The 13,056-nt window shown below is 35.4% G+C and overlaps 1 protein-coding gene across 1 annotated transcript in view; it reads right to left on the bottom strand.

The window, feature by feature from the left end:
• Lemd3 (LEM domain containing 3) overlaps positions 1–13,056 on the bottom strand; it is a 70,426-nt gene that overhangs the window by 19,335 nt on the left and 38,035 nt on the right. Inside the window, exons 2-4 of the mRNA XM_004632133.3 lie at positions 11,686–11,723; positions 7,903–7,969; positions 5,374–5,441 (exon numbers count right to left, since the gene is read on the bottom strand). Of these exons, the coding sequence (XP_004632190.1) occupies positions 5,374–5,441; positions 7,903–7,969; positions 11,686–11,723 (173 nt within the window). The remainder of the gene's footprint in view (positions 1–5,373; positions 5,442–7,902; positions 7,970–11,685; positions 11,724–13,056) is intronic.

Genomic DNA, 13,056 nt, shown 5'->3' with positions numbered 1-13,056 from the left:
ACTGAGCTATCTCCCTGGCCCCTACAACATATATTTTAACATATTGAAATCGAATCCTATGAAGCATCTTTCAGACCCCTAAGTGAAAGTAAGTCAGACACACAAGCTTAAATATCACATGGTTTCTCTTACAAGAGAATCACACACTCTCCTCAAAAAGTTGAAGAGGAGATAACAGCTCCAAACTCTTTTTATAAGGCTAGCCTTACTCTAGTATCCAAGTTAAGTCAAAGACACTACAAGAAAACTACATTCTAATATCCCTGATGAATACAGACAGAAAAATCCTCAACAAAGTACTACAAAACTAAATTCAAAAGAACATTAAAAGGATCTTGGGACAAAAGGATGACTCCATCACATGTACAAATAAATCAATGGGGCTGAGGAGATAGCTTGGCAATCTAAGTGCCTGCCTGGCAAGCACAAGTTCGATCCTGGGTACCGCACACCGTGCCAGTTACGGAGCCCTGGGTGTGCCATGTGAGCCACTAAAACTGGGTCTGTGGCATACACCTATAATTGCAGCTATGGGGAGGCTGAGACAGGAGGATCACTATGAGTCAGAGATGTGTAGCAAGACCCTGTATCAAATAAATAAAAGACTAAAAAATAAACATGTTAACAGAAAAAAGGAAAAAAATTGCTTATCTCCTTCTACCATTATTTATTACATAATTTACATGAATTACCAGAATATATTCTATAAAGATACACAATTATCTCAATAAAAAAATAAAATTATATGATTATACTCAATATCTAACGCATTCAACAAAATTCAATATAGCTGAGCATGGTGATGTCCAGCAGAGTAATTTAAAATGGTGTGAGTAGGGACGGGGAGACAGCTCAGTGGCATAAGTACCTCCCTGGCAAGCACAAGGTTCTGAGTTTGATCCCTAATACCAAAAAAAAAAAAAAAAAAAAAAAAAAAAAAGAAAGAAAGAAAGAAAGAAAAATACTAAATGAATAATAAGTAATTTTAAAAATACTGTGAGTCTGGACAGAAAAGAAGTGTCAATAAAGCTGTAGACTGCAAAGATAAAGCAGAGGACAGCTTGGTTGCCGAGGAAGAAAAGGATAATAGAAAGGATAGCCTGAAAACATCCCAAAAATTAACAGGACCCCATCCTGTGCAGTCTCAAAATTGCAAAGGTAACTTTGTTTTGAGAAGAGAGCCCCAACGCATTAAGTTCCAGAATGGCAGCAGCATAAGAGTAGGGATTAGGTTCAGAATGCTTGGCAATGCAGGTAGGTAATCAACTCCTACAGCTAAAAGAGGAGGAAGCCCTAGGCACTGCTCCAACTGCAGCAGACCTTTGTATCATTCATGTGGTACTACACAGAATGCGAGAGCCAGGGGCCCTGGAAGAATTCTATCCAGATTTCAGAAGGTCTGGAAGGCCAGGCAGTGTGCCCCTTAAGAGGGCAGTATATGAAGCTGTGAGCGTGAAGCCAAAAGCACAACAGAGACTTCAGAAGTTTGGAGAAGCCAGGAATGTGAATCATCTAAGGAAAACTGCAAGCAGGGAGCAGAGTCAGCTGAAGAAAAAGCCATGGGAGTTGCAACCACTGGCAATATCACAGAAGTGGAACGATCCAAGTACACTGAACATTACATCTTGCCACAGGTTACCCTAAATGCTGGACATGGAACTATGGGACTAAATGTTTGCCTTGCTGAATTTTGGTCTTGCTTTGGCTTTGGTCCCATTCCTTTCTATCCTCCACTCTGGACCTTTCAGAATGGAAATATCTATCCTGTGCTCTTGTATGTTGGAAATATTTAATTTTCTTTTAGTTTGTACAAAGGTTCACAGATAAAGAGTTTGCCTTAAATCTCAGAAGAGACTTTAAATTTGGACTTTTCAGCAATGGCAAAACTGTTCAGACTATGACAATTCTTGGGAGACAGACTGAATTGCACTAAGCATAAAGATATGTGCTTACATCTTTTGGGTTTGTACCTAGATGCTCCCTCAAAGCTTCATGTAGCCATAGATGGAGCTATTCAGAAGGAGCTAAATCTAGAGTATGTGATGCTGGGATTAAAGATGGGATAATAGTACTGATTCATGGTATAATGCTAGGATTCATGGTACCCCACTGTGGGTGTGAATGTTACCAGTCCTAAGGCCAGGTAGCCTGGATTGAATATAAGGGACAGAAAAAGGGCTGCTGTTACTGCTTGCTGCTTTTTACTACTCTCCTGCTTTGGTGCTTTTTGCCTGCCATAGATGGTTTCTCCTTGCAACACCCCTCTGCCATGCCAAGCTGCCTAGAGCCAGCCAATTATGGACTGAAACCTCTACAAACTATGAGCCCCAATAAACCTTAGCAACAAGAAAAGACAGACTTATGTACAAAAATCAACTCAAATAAAGACTTAACACCTGAAAATATAGAACTAGAAGGAAATATAGGGAAAAAGCTTCATGACAGGGGGACAACCCACTCGGGCCCCCCTCCTGTCCCTCTCTTGAATAGGAGCTTCCTTTCCCTCAATAAATATATTCTGCTCATAAAAAAAAAAAAAGCTTCATGACAAAGGTATGAAGAGTGAATTTTTTGATGCACCACAAAAAGCACAAGGAACAAAAGCGTAAGTAGATAAGTGGGACTACATTAAACTAAAAAGTCTATGGGTGACAAAGAAAACAAGGAATGCTGTGTAGAAGAACCTATGGAATGAGAGAACAATGGCAAGCCATATATATAAAACTAATAAAATACAGGAGAAAACCCCACAACATCCCGATAATGAAATATATAATTCAATTTTTTAAAAATAGGCAAAGAATTTGAACAGCTTTTCTCCAAATAAAGCATACACATAGATGGTACGTGCATATAAAGATGTATAAAGTATATAGAGATAATACATGAAAAAAAATGAAAATCATTCATCAGCAGGGAAATGGAAATCAAAACCATAATGACATCAATTCACATCTGCTGTTAAATTGTTAATATCTAAAAAAAAAACAAAACAGAAAAGAACAAATGTTAAGAATGTGGAAAAAGGGGCCAGGGAGATAGCTCAGTAGAATAAGCACTTGCCTGGCAAGCCCAAGGACCTGAGTTCAATCCCCGGTTCCGCAAAAAAAAAAAAAAAAAAAAAAAAAAAAATGGAGAAAATAAAACTCCTGTATAGTGTTGCAGGGATGTAAACAGAGCCATTATGGAAAAGAGTATGTAGGTTCCTCAACAAAAAGAGACCGACCAAATGATTTAACAATTCTCCTTATGGGCATTTGTCCATAAGAACTGATAGCAGAAATCTTGAAGAAATATTTACATTCTCATGTTCACCGCAGTGCATTGTTCTCAGTAGGCAAGGAAAAGAAAACAACCTAAAAATCTATTAACAGGTGAAAAAAATGTGTATAAAGTCCATGAAAAATGTATATACATTTCAAAAAAAGACAAACTAGCATGATGTTTTTCAATAAATGGGTCCTCCTCATATGGTGGATGTTATAAATTGCAGAAAACACACTGTACTGCCTGCCCAGAGAGAAGACACTGAAAAATGCACATGCAGCAATCTCAACGACCAAGTTTATCCAAACACAGTTTGCTGTACTAATAAATTTCTAGAAGCTTATGACCATCACTCTGATCATCTCGTGTTGTAGAGAACAAAGGTAACTTGTATTAATCTCATGATGTCTTGATAAATTTAGTGTTAAATAGTTCTGCAAGTTTTTCTTTTCCTGGAATGGGTAAAAACAAACATTTTTTAGGGCCAGCTGAAAAGCTCAGTGGATTAAAGCACCTGCAAGCAGGCGTAGGGGCCAGGGGTTTGATCCCCTGGGCCTGTAATGTTGGCCCCACCCCCAGGGCATACTGAGACAGCAATTGAGACTGGACGGAGTGGTGCCGCCTGTAATCCCAGCTCTTGGGAGGCTGTAAATAGGCAGATCACTAGAGTCTGATCTAGTAGTAAGACCCTGAACACCCTGTAGACCCTTCCCTAAAATACTAAAAAAAAATTTAAAAATAAACATTTTTTTGGCAGACTCTGTATACATGATAGAATATTACCCAGTCTCAAAAAAGAAAATACTGTCCTATGCTATTATGTGAGTAAACTTTGATGACATTTGCTAAGTGAAATAAACTGGTCACAGAAGGAGAAATACTACATGATTCTATTATAGGGTATCTAGCATTAAGCTGATAGAAGAAAAGTAGACTGGTAGTTACTAAAGTTTGAGGGAGAGGTAAATGGGAAGGTACTATGCAACAGATAAAAGGTTTCAATCATGAAAATGGAAAAATTCTAAGGATCTGAGGTGCAAGAATGCATAGTTAACAATACTGAACAGTACATTTAAAACTATAACAAGGCATATTTCATTAGCTTTTTATAATCTTAAGAGGGGGCATGCTGGTTGCATGGCATGATTTATTCAGACTGAATTCATGCCAGATGGCTCCTAAGAATCAACATCTCTATTTGTAAGTATCATTGGTTTCTGTGGAATTATCTTTATGAAACTGCAGTAACATAAAGCTTTCCAGTATGTCCAAATTTTCCTTCCACCTTTTTAGAAAACACAATTACATTTACCCATCTTCAATCCGGTAATACCTTTTTCATTTATTTATAGCAGTGTAGAAGATTCATCTGCAAATTCTTTTACTACTGAGATAAAATAATCTCAGAAGATTTAAAACAACTAGTTAAAATAACTGATTAGATGCAGTGGTGGCAAACCTATAGCTGTGTATCACAGAGCTAGCTGTTTGTATCACTGAAAGTGCTAAAAGGTTCACCATCACTAGGCTAGAGATGTAATTATTTTATTTTTGTGCTGAGGAGGGGGTTAAGAAGGACTGACTCCAAATGAGCTACATCCCTATCTCTTTTAAAAGTTTATTTTGAAATGGGGTCTTGCCAAGTCATTAAATTGTCCAAGCTAGGCTCAAACTTGTAATTCTGTCTCCCAGAGTTCTGGGACTATTGACATGTACTATCCTGTCTGGCTCTATCTCAATTTCCTTCTCACCAATTTTTTTTTTTTTTTTTCCAATGTCAAGGAGTATTCTCAAACTGCTGAGCTCCAAATGATTCTCCTGCCTTAGACTTTAAAATGGAACTACAGGTGTGAGCTACCATGCCCAGCTCACCAATGGCTTTTTAACTTTCAAAACAGTATGTATCCACTCAGGCAGAATGGTATAAATCATATTAAAACAAAAAATGTTGGGCAATTTCACTTTCTCTTATCTTCATGTACTCACATTACACCAAAACGTAAGCTGAGCTTTTAACAGTACAATTAATCAAATGCATGATTTTGATAAGTAGCAATGACTTATATAAATTAATATAGCTATTAAAATTCTAATTTCACTGCTTACTTTTAAATATGCAGCTGCCTCTTGAACAGAAAGTGTTCTTTGACTAGAACTGCCACATTCATGATCTCCTAGAAAAATTAGCATATTGTTTTGAATCAGTAGTGTTAAAACAGAAAAAAACGTAATTAATTCAAAATGGTTTACTAAGTATACAAGTATAAGTTATGCTGTTAAAATCAGTGAAGAAAGATGACCCATATTGTTCATATTTTCGATAGAAAATTCCAGTAATTAATATAAACAAACAACTACCCTTATAGAAACCACAATCTTTAAATGCACGTTAGCGTAGATAAAAACATATTTTCTTCTTTTGTTCCCAACTAAATTGTAAACCTGTCTTGAAAAACCATAGTTTAGTATATAAGAGGGTCCTCTCTCAATCTGTATTATTCCCTGGGGAAAACAATCCAGATAATTCACTGTACTAATTCAAACATCTATTCTTAAAGATAATTTAGAGATTCAATTAAGGTTGAATTCATCATTGTACCAAAACATGTGCATTTTCATAGTATTACTAAGACCATCTTTAAGAAGAGGTTGGCACACCTGAAAAATTATAAAACAGACTAACAGGAAAACATGCAAGTTTCTACCTATGATTTGATTTCTACAAAAGGATGTATTACAAAAGTTTTGAGAAACCTTTCTTGTAACTATTTTAAGAAGAGAATTCAAGGGCCAGTCAGATAGCTCAATGGATTAAAGGGCCTACTTAGGCAGAGGCAGGGGCCAGGGGTTTGTCCCAGCCGGCCATGCTGGCCCTGCCCCCAAGGCATGCTGAGACTGGCCTGTAATCCCAGCACTTGGGAGGCTGAAAAACAGGTACAAGTGCGATCTGTGTAGTGAGAGCCTGTAGACCCTGCACTAAATACGTAAAAGAAAAAGAATTCAGGGGCTGGGGAGATGGCTCTGTAGAATAAGAGCTTCCCTGGCAAGCGCAAGGACCTGAGTTCAATCCCCAGTTCCACAAAAAAAAAAAAAAAAAAAAAAAAAACCCAAGAAAAAGAATTCAAAATTTTTCTTAAAGCTAACTTGGTTATAAGAGCTAAAATATCCTTATATTGAGCCTCAATTGTAAGTTTTCATTATATATTGTAAGTTTCCCTGTTTTTTTCAAGCAGTTAAAAATTATAAACATATTAGTACAATAATTAAAATAAAATCCCTGGGAAATGTTTCTATAACAAAAGAACTGTGTTCATATTTACAAAGTAATCAGATTTTAATGGCAATATTTACAAGGAAGGAAGAAATACATATTGGATAAATAAGCCTTCAAGCTTTATAATGCATTCTCAGAGATGAATTCCATATACTTAGAGGTTACCAAATCTCAGCCCAAGGTCAAATCTGTCCTGCTGTTTGCTTTTATAAATGAAATTTAATTGAAATGTAACCAAGTAAATTCATTCAGTATTTATGGTTAGTTTCATGCTGTAACAGTAGAATGGAACAGTTTTGAGAGGCTATCTAGCCTACAAAACTTAAAATAGCATGAGATCTTCCACAGAAAAAATTCAAGTCCTACTGTAGAAGGAATCTGTGCATTTAAATGGAACCCCTTTAAATGGATTGTGTTCTCTAATGGGCCACAAACATGAATATATTTAAACTATTTCTGGATACAAAAATATACCAAATAATTAGCTGGCAGTACATGAATATGTCAACCAGTGAGCCAATGCAAAGAAGGCATTTAATGATACGTATCAAATTATAAGGCTAAAGTTGAATTATGGACCCAAACTAAGAAAACAAAAATAGGTAAGAGGCTGAGTATCTGTAAGGATCTTCAATAGTGCCATTCCACCACAGAAATTCCACATTTTTCTACTAGGCTCCTACCAATGACTTGTTTTCCTCATAAGGGTTTGCCACATTAAAAAGCTTGAAAACTGTCATTTTATTTCATATAACTGAGAAGAAAATCTAAAGTCTTCTGTCAGATTATATGTAAAGTAAGAATATCTTTAAAACCTAAAGAGTTAACATGCTTATACTCAGCTTAAAGAGGCTAAAACTGATTATCAATTTATATCTAACAAATTACTCTCACTGCAGATATATTCAGACTGAGAACTCTCAAAGATTTATTGGGGCAGAATAGCAGGAAAACTCAATAAATCTGGAGAGAATATTCTAAGACCATATATTTACTCTGTCCAATGGAAGACTTTATACAACCACAAAAAAAGAATCTGTAATTTTATATTTAGTCCAAGATTTCAATTAACTCACTGCTTACTCAATTCAACTGATACTCAAATTTTTGGGATTTTTGTTACTATTAATGGAATCAGGAAATTAGTTTGACTTAAAAATATGGAATAAAATATGTACATGACAGATGGGAAAAAGACCTTCTAATCAATATATCTGTACGTATTTAAAAAAATACTCAGTAGTAGTAAAAATGTGTAAATATATTCCACAAAAATAACAAAACAATGAGAAAGACATTTCTATTGACAACACATTATGTATACAAGTTAATTTAGAAACTATAAATGTTAAGATAATTACCTGCAAGCTGTGCCAATCGATCATGAAGTTTATATAATGTGCTCATCATAAGGTTCTTCTCACTTTCCTAAAATTAAAAATATTATTATGAAATATCCAATTGTAAGAAAAGATGTGCCAAAAATTCTTATTCAAAAATTAAAATAGAAGTGAATTTAAAATCATTGAGGCTACACAATTTGAAACATTCTTAAACAATGGCCACCATGTATTAATAATTTTAATGTAAGCTTTAAGTTATTATTCTAAGTATTTTATTTCTTAAAAATGATTAAAAAGCACTAAGATTAGTGCTAATAGAAAAGGTCCCATATGGGCCGGGGAGATGGCTCAGTAGAATAAGTGCTTCCCTGGTAAGCACAAGAGCTTGAGTTCAATCCCTGGTTCCGCAAAAAAATAAAGAAAGAAAAGGTCCCATATACAATAAACTACCGAAACAGCAAAGAATTCCAATCTCCCTCCATACCTCAGGCACAGGGGCCAGGGGTTCGATCCCCCAGTGCCAGCCCTGCCCCCAGGGCAAACTGAGAGAGCAACTGAGACTTGAGCTTGAGACTGGGCACAGTGGTACATGCCTGTAATCCCAGCTCTTGGGAGGCTGTAAACAGGCAGATAACTATGAGTCTGATCTAGTAGCGAGACCCTAAACACCCTGTAGACCCTTCCCTAAAATACAAAAAAAAAAAAAAAAAAAAAAAGAAAGAAAAAAAAGATTTTTGAGATAGCTCATGGTCTAAAGCACCTGCTTAGGCAACCTTAGGTAAGCACACAGGGACCGCGGTTCTATCCCTAGCACCATGTGTTGTGCCAGCCCCGCCCCCAGGGTGGGCTGAGCTGGCCACAAAAATAAATAAATAAAAATAAATAAAGCTTTTCTTTAAGGTTGCCCTTCATCTTCTGTTTTAATCTGACTCAACCACACAAAACTAAAAGAATGAGTATTAGCACCTAGCACTCAGCTTCCAGGAAGAGCCTGTTTAATCTTATGAACTACTAAAGAGTTCTAGCTCTGCACTGGAGCACCGAAAGAATACAATACTATTTAAAGAAACAAACAAAAAAAATTAATACTGAATCATGCTCTTACTTTATGAAAAAATTTAATTAAACACTAAAGGGAAGCAAACATTCAGTGAAAAAAAGAAATTGGAGTTAGGATTTGTTCTGTCAGCAAAGTGAGAGATCCACTGGGTAATATTTCTTTTCTCAATGACAAAATAAAATTGTTCTACGCAGTTACAAAGTGCAATGTAAATACAGGAGGAGATAAGAGAAGACCCCTTTGTGGAATACAGAATTTTTGACCTCAGTTTCACAAGTAGAATAAAACTAACCAGCATTTAAGGCAGAAGGAACAGCATGAGCAAAGGCATTACAGCATGAAAGCATTGGGCATAATTCTTATGTAACTTATGCCTCACTTGACCTAGCAAACTACTAGAAAAGCTGCTTCCAGAAAGAGCCCTAGATAACAAGACAAAGACAAAGACTTCATTTAGAAAATCTGAGGAAAGCAAACCAGACTTGTATGCATGAGGAAGACTGCCCTGATCAGAATGTGTAAGATCACTCACAAGCACAAATGATGGTGAGAAAAGACTGTTTCAATGGTATTTAATAAGCACTGTACCAATAATCTAAAACAGTATTTCCAATTTAAAATTAACTTTAAAATGGATCGATAGATAGATAGATAAATAAATAAATAAATAAATAAATAAATAAATAAATAAATGGATCGATATAAGCCATGAGAAGGCTCAGTGCATGCAGCGGCCGGGGTTTCATCCCCACCCCTAGGGTGCACTGAGACTGCAATTGAGACTGGGCGTGCTGGCACGAGTCTATAATGCCAGCACTTTAGAAGCTATAAACAGAAGAATCACCATGAGTCTGATTTACATAGTGAGACACTGAACACCCTGTAGACCCTTCCCTAAATACAGAAGAAAAAAAACATATAGATACATATATACGTGCCATGAGGAAGTTTAAGAGGAGAAGGGGTAACAGGTTTCACACTATCTGAAATAAATTTCTGACTTATGGGGGGGTTGTATCATTATCAACAAAACAGGATTTCTTAATGTATATGACTATAGAACAAATTCAGGTAAGATATAAAAGTTTGCGCAGTAATACTTTTATCTCTAATGACATACCTCATCCATTTGTTTTTATGGTATATATTCAAGACAAAACAAGTTTAAACACTATACACAGAATGCTTTTGTCAATGCAGCTTTTGTCACTGACACCAGAAGAACAATATTCATTAAAGATTTCAAGATCTTACCATCAGCCTCTGCTGTTAAGTCGCTGGGTCAACAGAGACAAGGTATGTACTCCTTCAGCTGACTACTGGTCTACCAACTCTTTCACTGCTTTTCTCTACCTCAAATCTAGCTCCACAAGATTTTCTTTTTTAAATTTTTTTTTTTTTATTTATTTGAGAGAGAGAGAGAGAGAGAGAGAGAGAGAGAGAGAGAGAGAGAGAGAGAGAGGGGTGTGTGTGTGGCCAGCTCAGCCCACCAGGGGGCGCGACTGGCTGGCATGTGGTGCTGGGGGATTGAACCGCGGTCCCTGATGCTTTGCGAAGCTTGTTCTAAGTAGGTGCTTTAGACCACTGAGCCATCTCTCCAGCCCACCACAAGATTTTCTATCAAGCCAATACTTACCTCCACATAATAGATTCAAATTCCAAGCTGCAAGAATCAGGCACCAAAAAGTGAAAGTACAGGCTGATACTCAAGCTATTTATCTGTGATATAAAAAACTACAAAATAATTTTCAGTAAAAATCTTCACTATAATAAAGAATTCCAAAGACAATGCAGCTTAGGGACCTGATAAAAAACCAAGGTGAAACTGATTAAACTATGCAATTACCTAGTGGGCTGCTTATCTGGAAAAGACACCATTCTTTTGTTTCTCTGTTCATTTTGTATGCCCTAATCAAATCTTATTCCCTTTCAAAAAAAAAACAAAATTTGAACATTTGGTGCATGTCCTCTGTGATTATGTTTTTAATGAAGAGATTTGAGAATAAACTCTTGACTCATAGAGAATAACACCAGACAGAAGAAATACAAAAAATCTAAGCAGACAATTGAATTTCATACTGGACAACATACATGGTGTGTGTTACATTATTATATAGAGAATTTAATACTCAAAAGCTCAACTTTTGAGTAATTTCTTCAAAAAACTTTTTCTATTAAAAACTTAGTCATGGCAAGTCAGATAGCTTGGCAGACTAAAGTGTCTGCTTACGAAGAGTGCGCTGGGCGATGTTCAATCCCAGGGCACCCTGAGAGGGCACCTGAGACTGGGTGTGATGGCACATACCTGTAATCCCAGCGCTGGGGAGAATGAAAATAGGAGAATCACTATGAGTCCAATCTATGTAGTGAGACCATGCAGACCCTATACTAAATACATTTTAAAAAAATAAAATAAAATAAAAAACCTTAGTCATACTGACTACATACAAAGGTCTCAAGTGCCATGCAAATGACCAACTAAATTATGATCTAAATAAGGTGTTTAAAATGCATGGAAGATAGGCCACTTAAATCTTACTTGACATTGGCTTTACATTAGTGATGTAGTTTAGATCCTAAGGGAAAATCTTTGCCAGACATAATTATACAGCTAAGAAAAAATCAGAAAAATATTATTTCAGACTAAAAGAACCTCTAAAATTATTTTTCTAGTTGATAGTTATCTGAATACTTTTATAAAACATTACACAAAATATCAGTATTATCATTTTTTTACTTACTTGTATTTTTCCAAATGTTTCATCAAATGGGTTTTTTACTATCAAGGAAAAGAAAAACAGAAAACTATTAGTGTCACTTAAGAAGAATTTAAGTACTCCTAAACAACTACCCTGAAATATCAGAATGTACTTTGCTAAAACTAAATGAAATATGTAAACAAAATGTAAATACACTGATAATAAATAAAAGTTGGAGAACTTTTCAGACAATATACTGACCAATTCTCACTCACAATTTGTAGTTTTCTTCAGGACTATTCTCACAAGTGTTCTGATGTTAGGCACTGAATACAAATCCCAGATCCTCTATTTATTACCATCATATCTCCTTAAAGTAACATCTACCTATACACTTTAGGTTGTAATCTCTTCTATAAAAAAGAGAGGTAACAATTACACCTACCTTGTGTAGTTGTCAAAATTAAATGAAATAATCCATCATTTTTATTATTATAGTTAATGACTATATTACATTTCTGCCTTATCAAAATACAAACTAAATGTAGCTAATAACTATTCAACTACAACACATTTTAAAACTGAGTAATTCATTTAGAAGTCGGGTTTCCAATGATTAAAAAAACCTTATTAATCTGTGTTAGTATATGGAAAAGCTGCAAGAAAGAAGATCAAAGTAGCTAAGAATTAGGTCTCATGTTAGACAACCCTGAATTTCCAATAAAACATTCAACTATATAATAGGGAAGGATTCAATATTTCCCACACAATCTTTTCACCCCCACTGTCCCAAGAAAGATAAACAGGGTTAAGACTGAACACCATAACATTTCTCACAATTATTCAGATCGTTCTCTAACATCTTTTAATATTATATGACAAAATATTCAAAGCTCTCAGATACCTAAAACACATATATTTTATATACATCATGTATTTGTATAATCCAGGTCACAACTAAAACTAACTTCTCTTACAAAGTAGTTCACACTGACCAGGTTTCCTTTCTGAGATGTTTTTCTATTTTTACTTGAGAAAACAGGAAGCTCCATAGGAACCAGGAACTGCCTCATTCTAAGAAAGTGCACATGAGAGATCAGTTTAACAAGGTACAATACAATGGCAAGGAAAGAAAAATATATCCTGTAATCATCAAAAGAGATTTGGTAATGGGTTTTCAGGTATTTGTTTGTACAACAAGTTTTAATTCTTGGGAAATTTTTTTTTTGAAAGAAAATTAAAGGTTCTCAAAAGAGTAAGGAATACTCTTAATAATTAGCTTAATAATTTTTAAAAATGTTAAAATCAGGACACACAGACTAAAAAGATAATTTCAGTAACACTAATTTTTCATGTAAAAATTGAACAATCTAAAATAAAAGTGTATTCTACAATCTGAGGTACAGGATCTCA

The sequence above is a fragment of the Octodon degus genome, unplaced genomic scaffold (genome assembly GCF_000260255.1).
Source record: "Octodon degus isolate 3935 unplaced genomic scaffold, OctDeg1.0 scaffold00047, whole genome shotgun sequence".
NCBI lineage: Eukaryota > Metazoa > Chordata > Mammalia > Rodentia > Octodontidae > Octodon > Octodon degus.
Note: the sequence above shows the minus strand (reverse complement) of the source record. Positions and strands in the feature narration are given on the sequence as shown.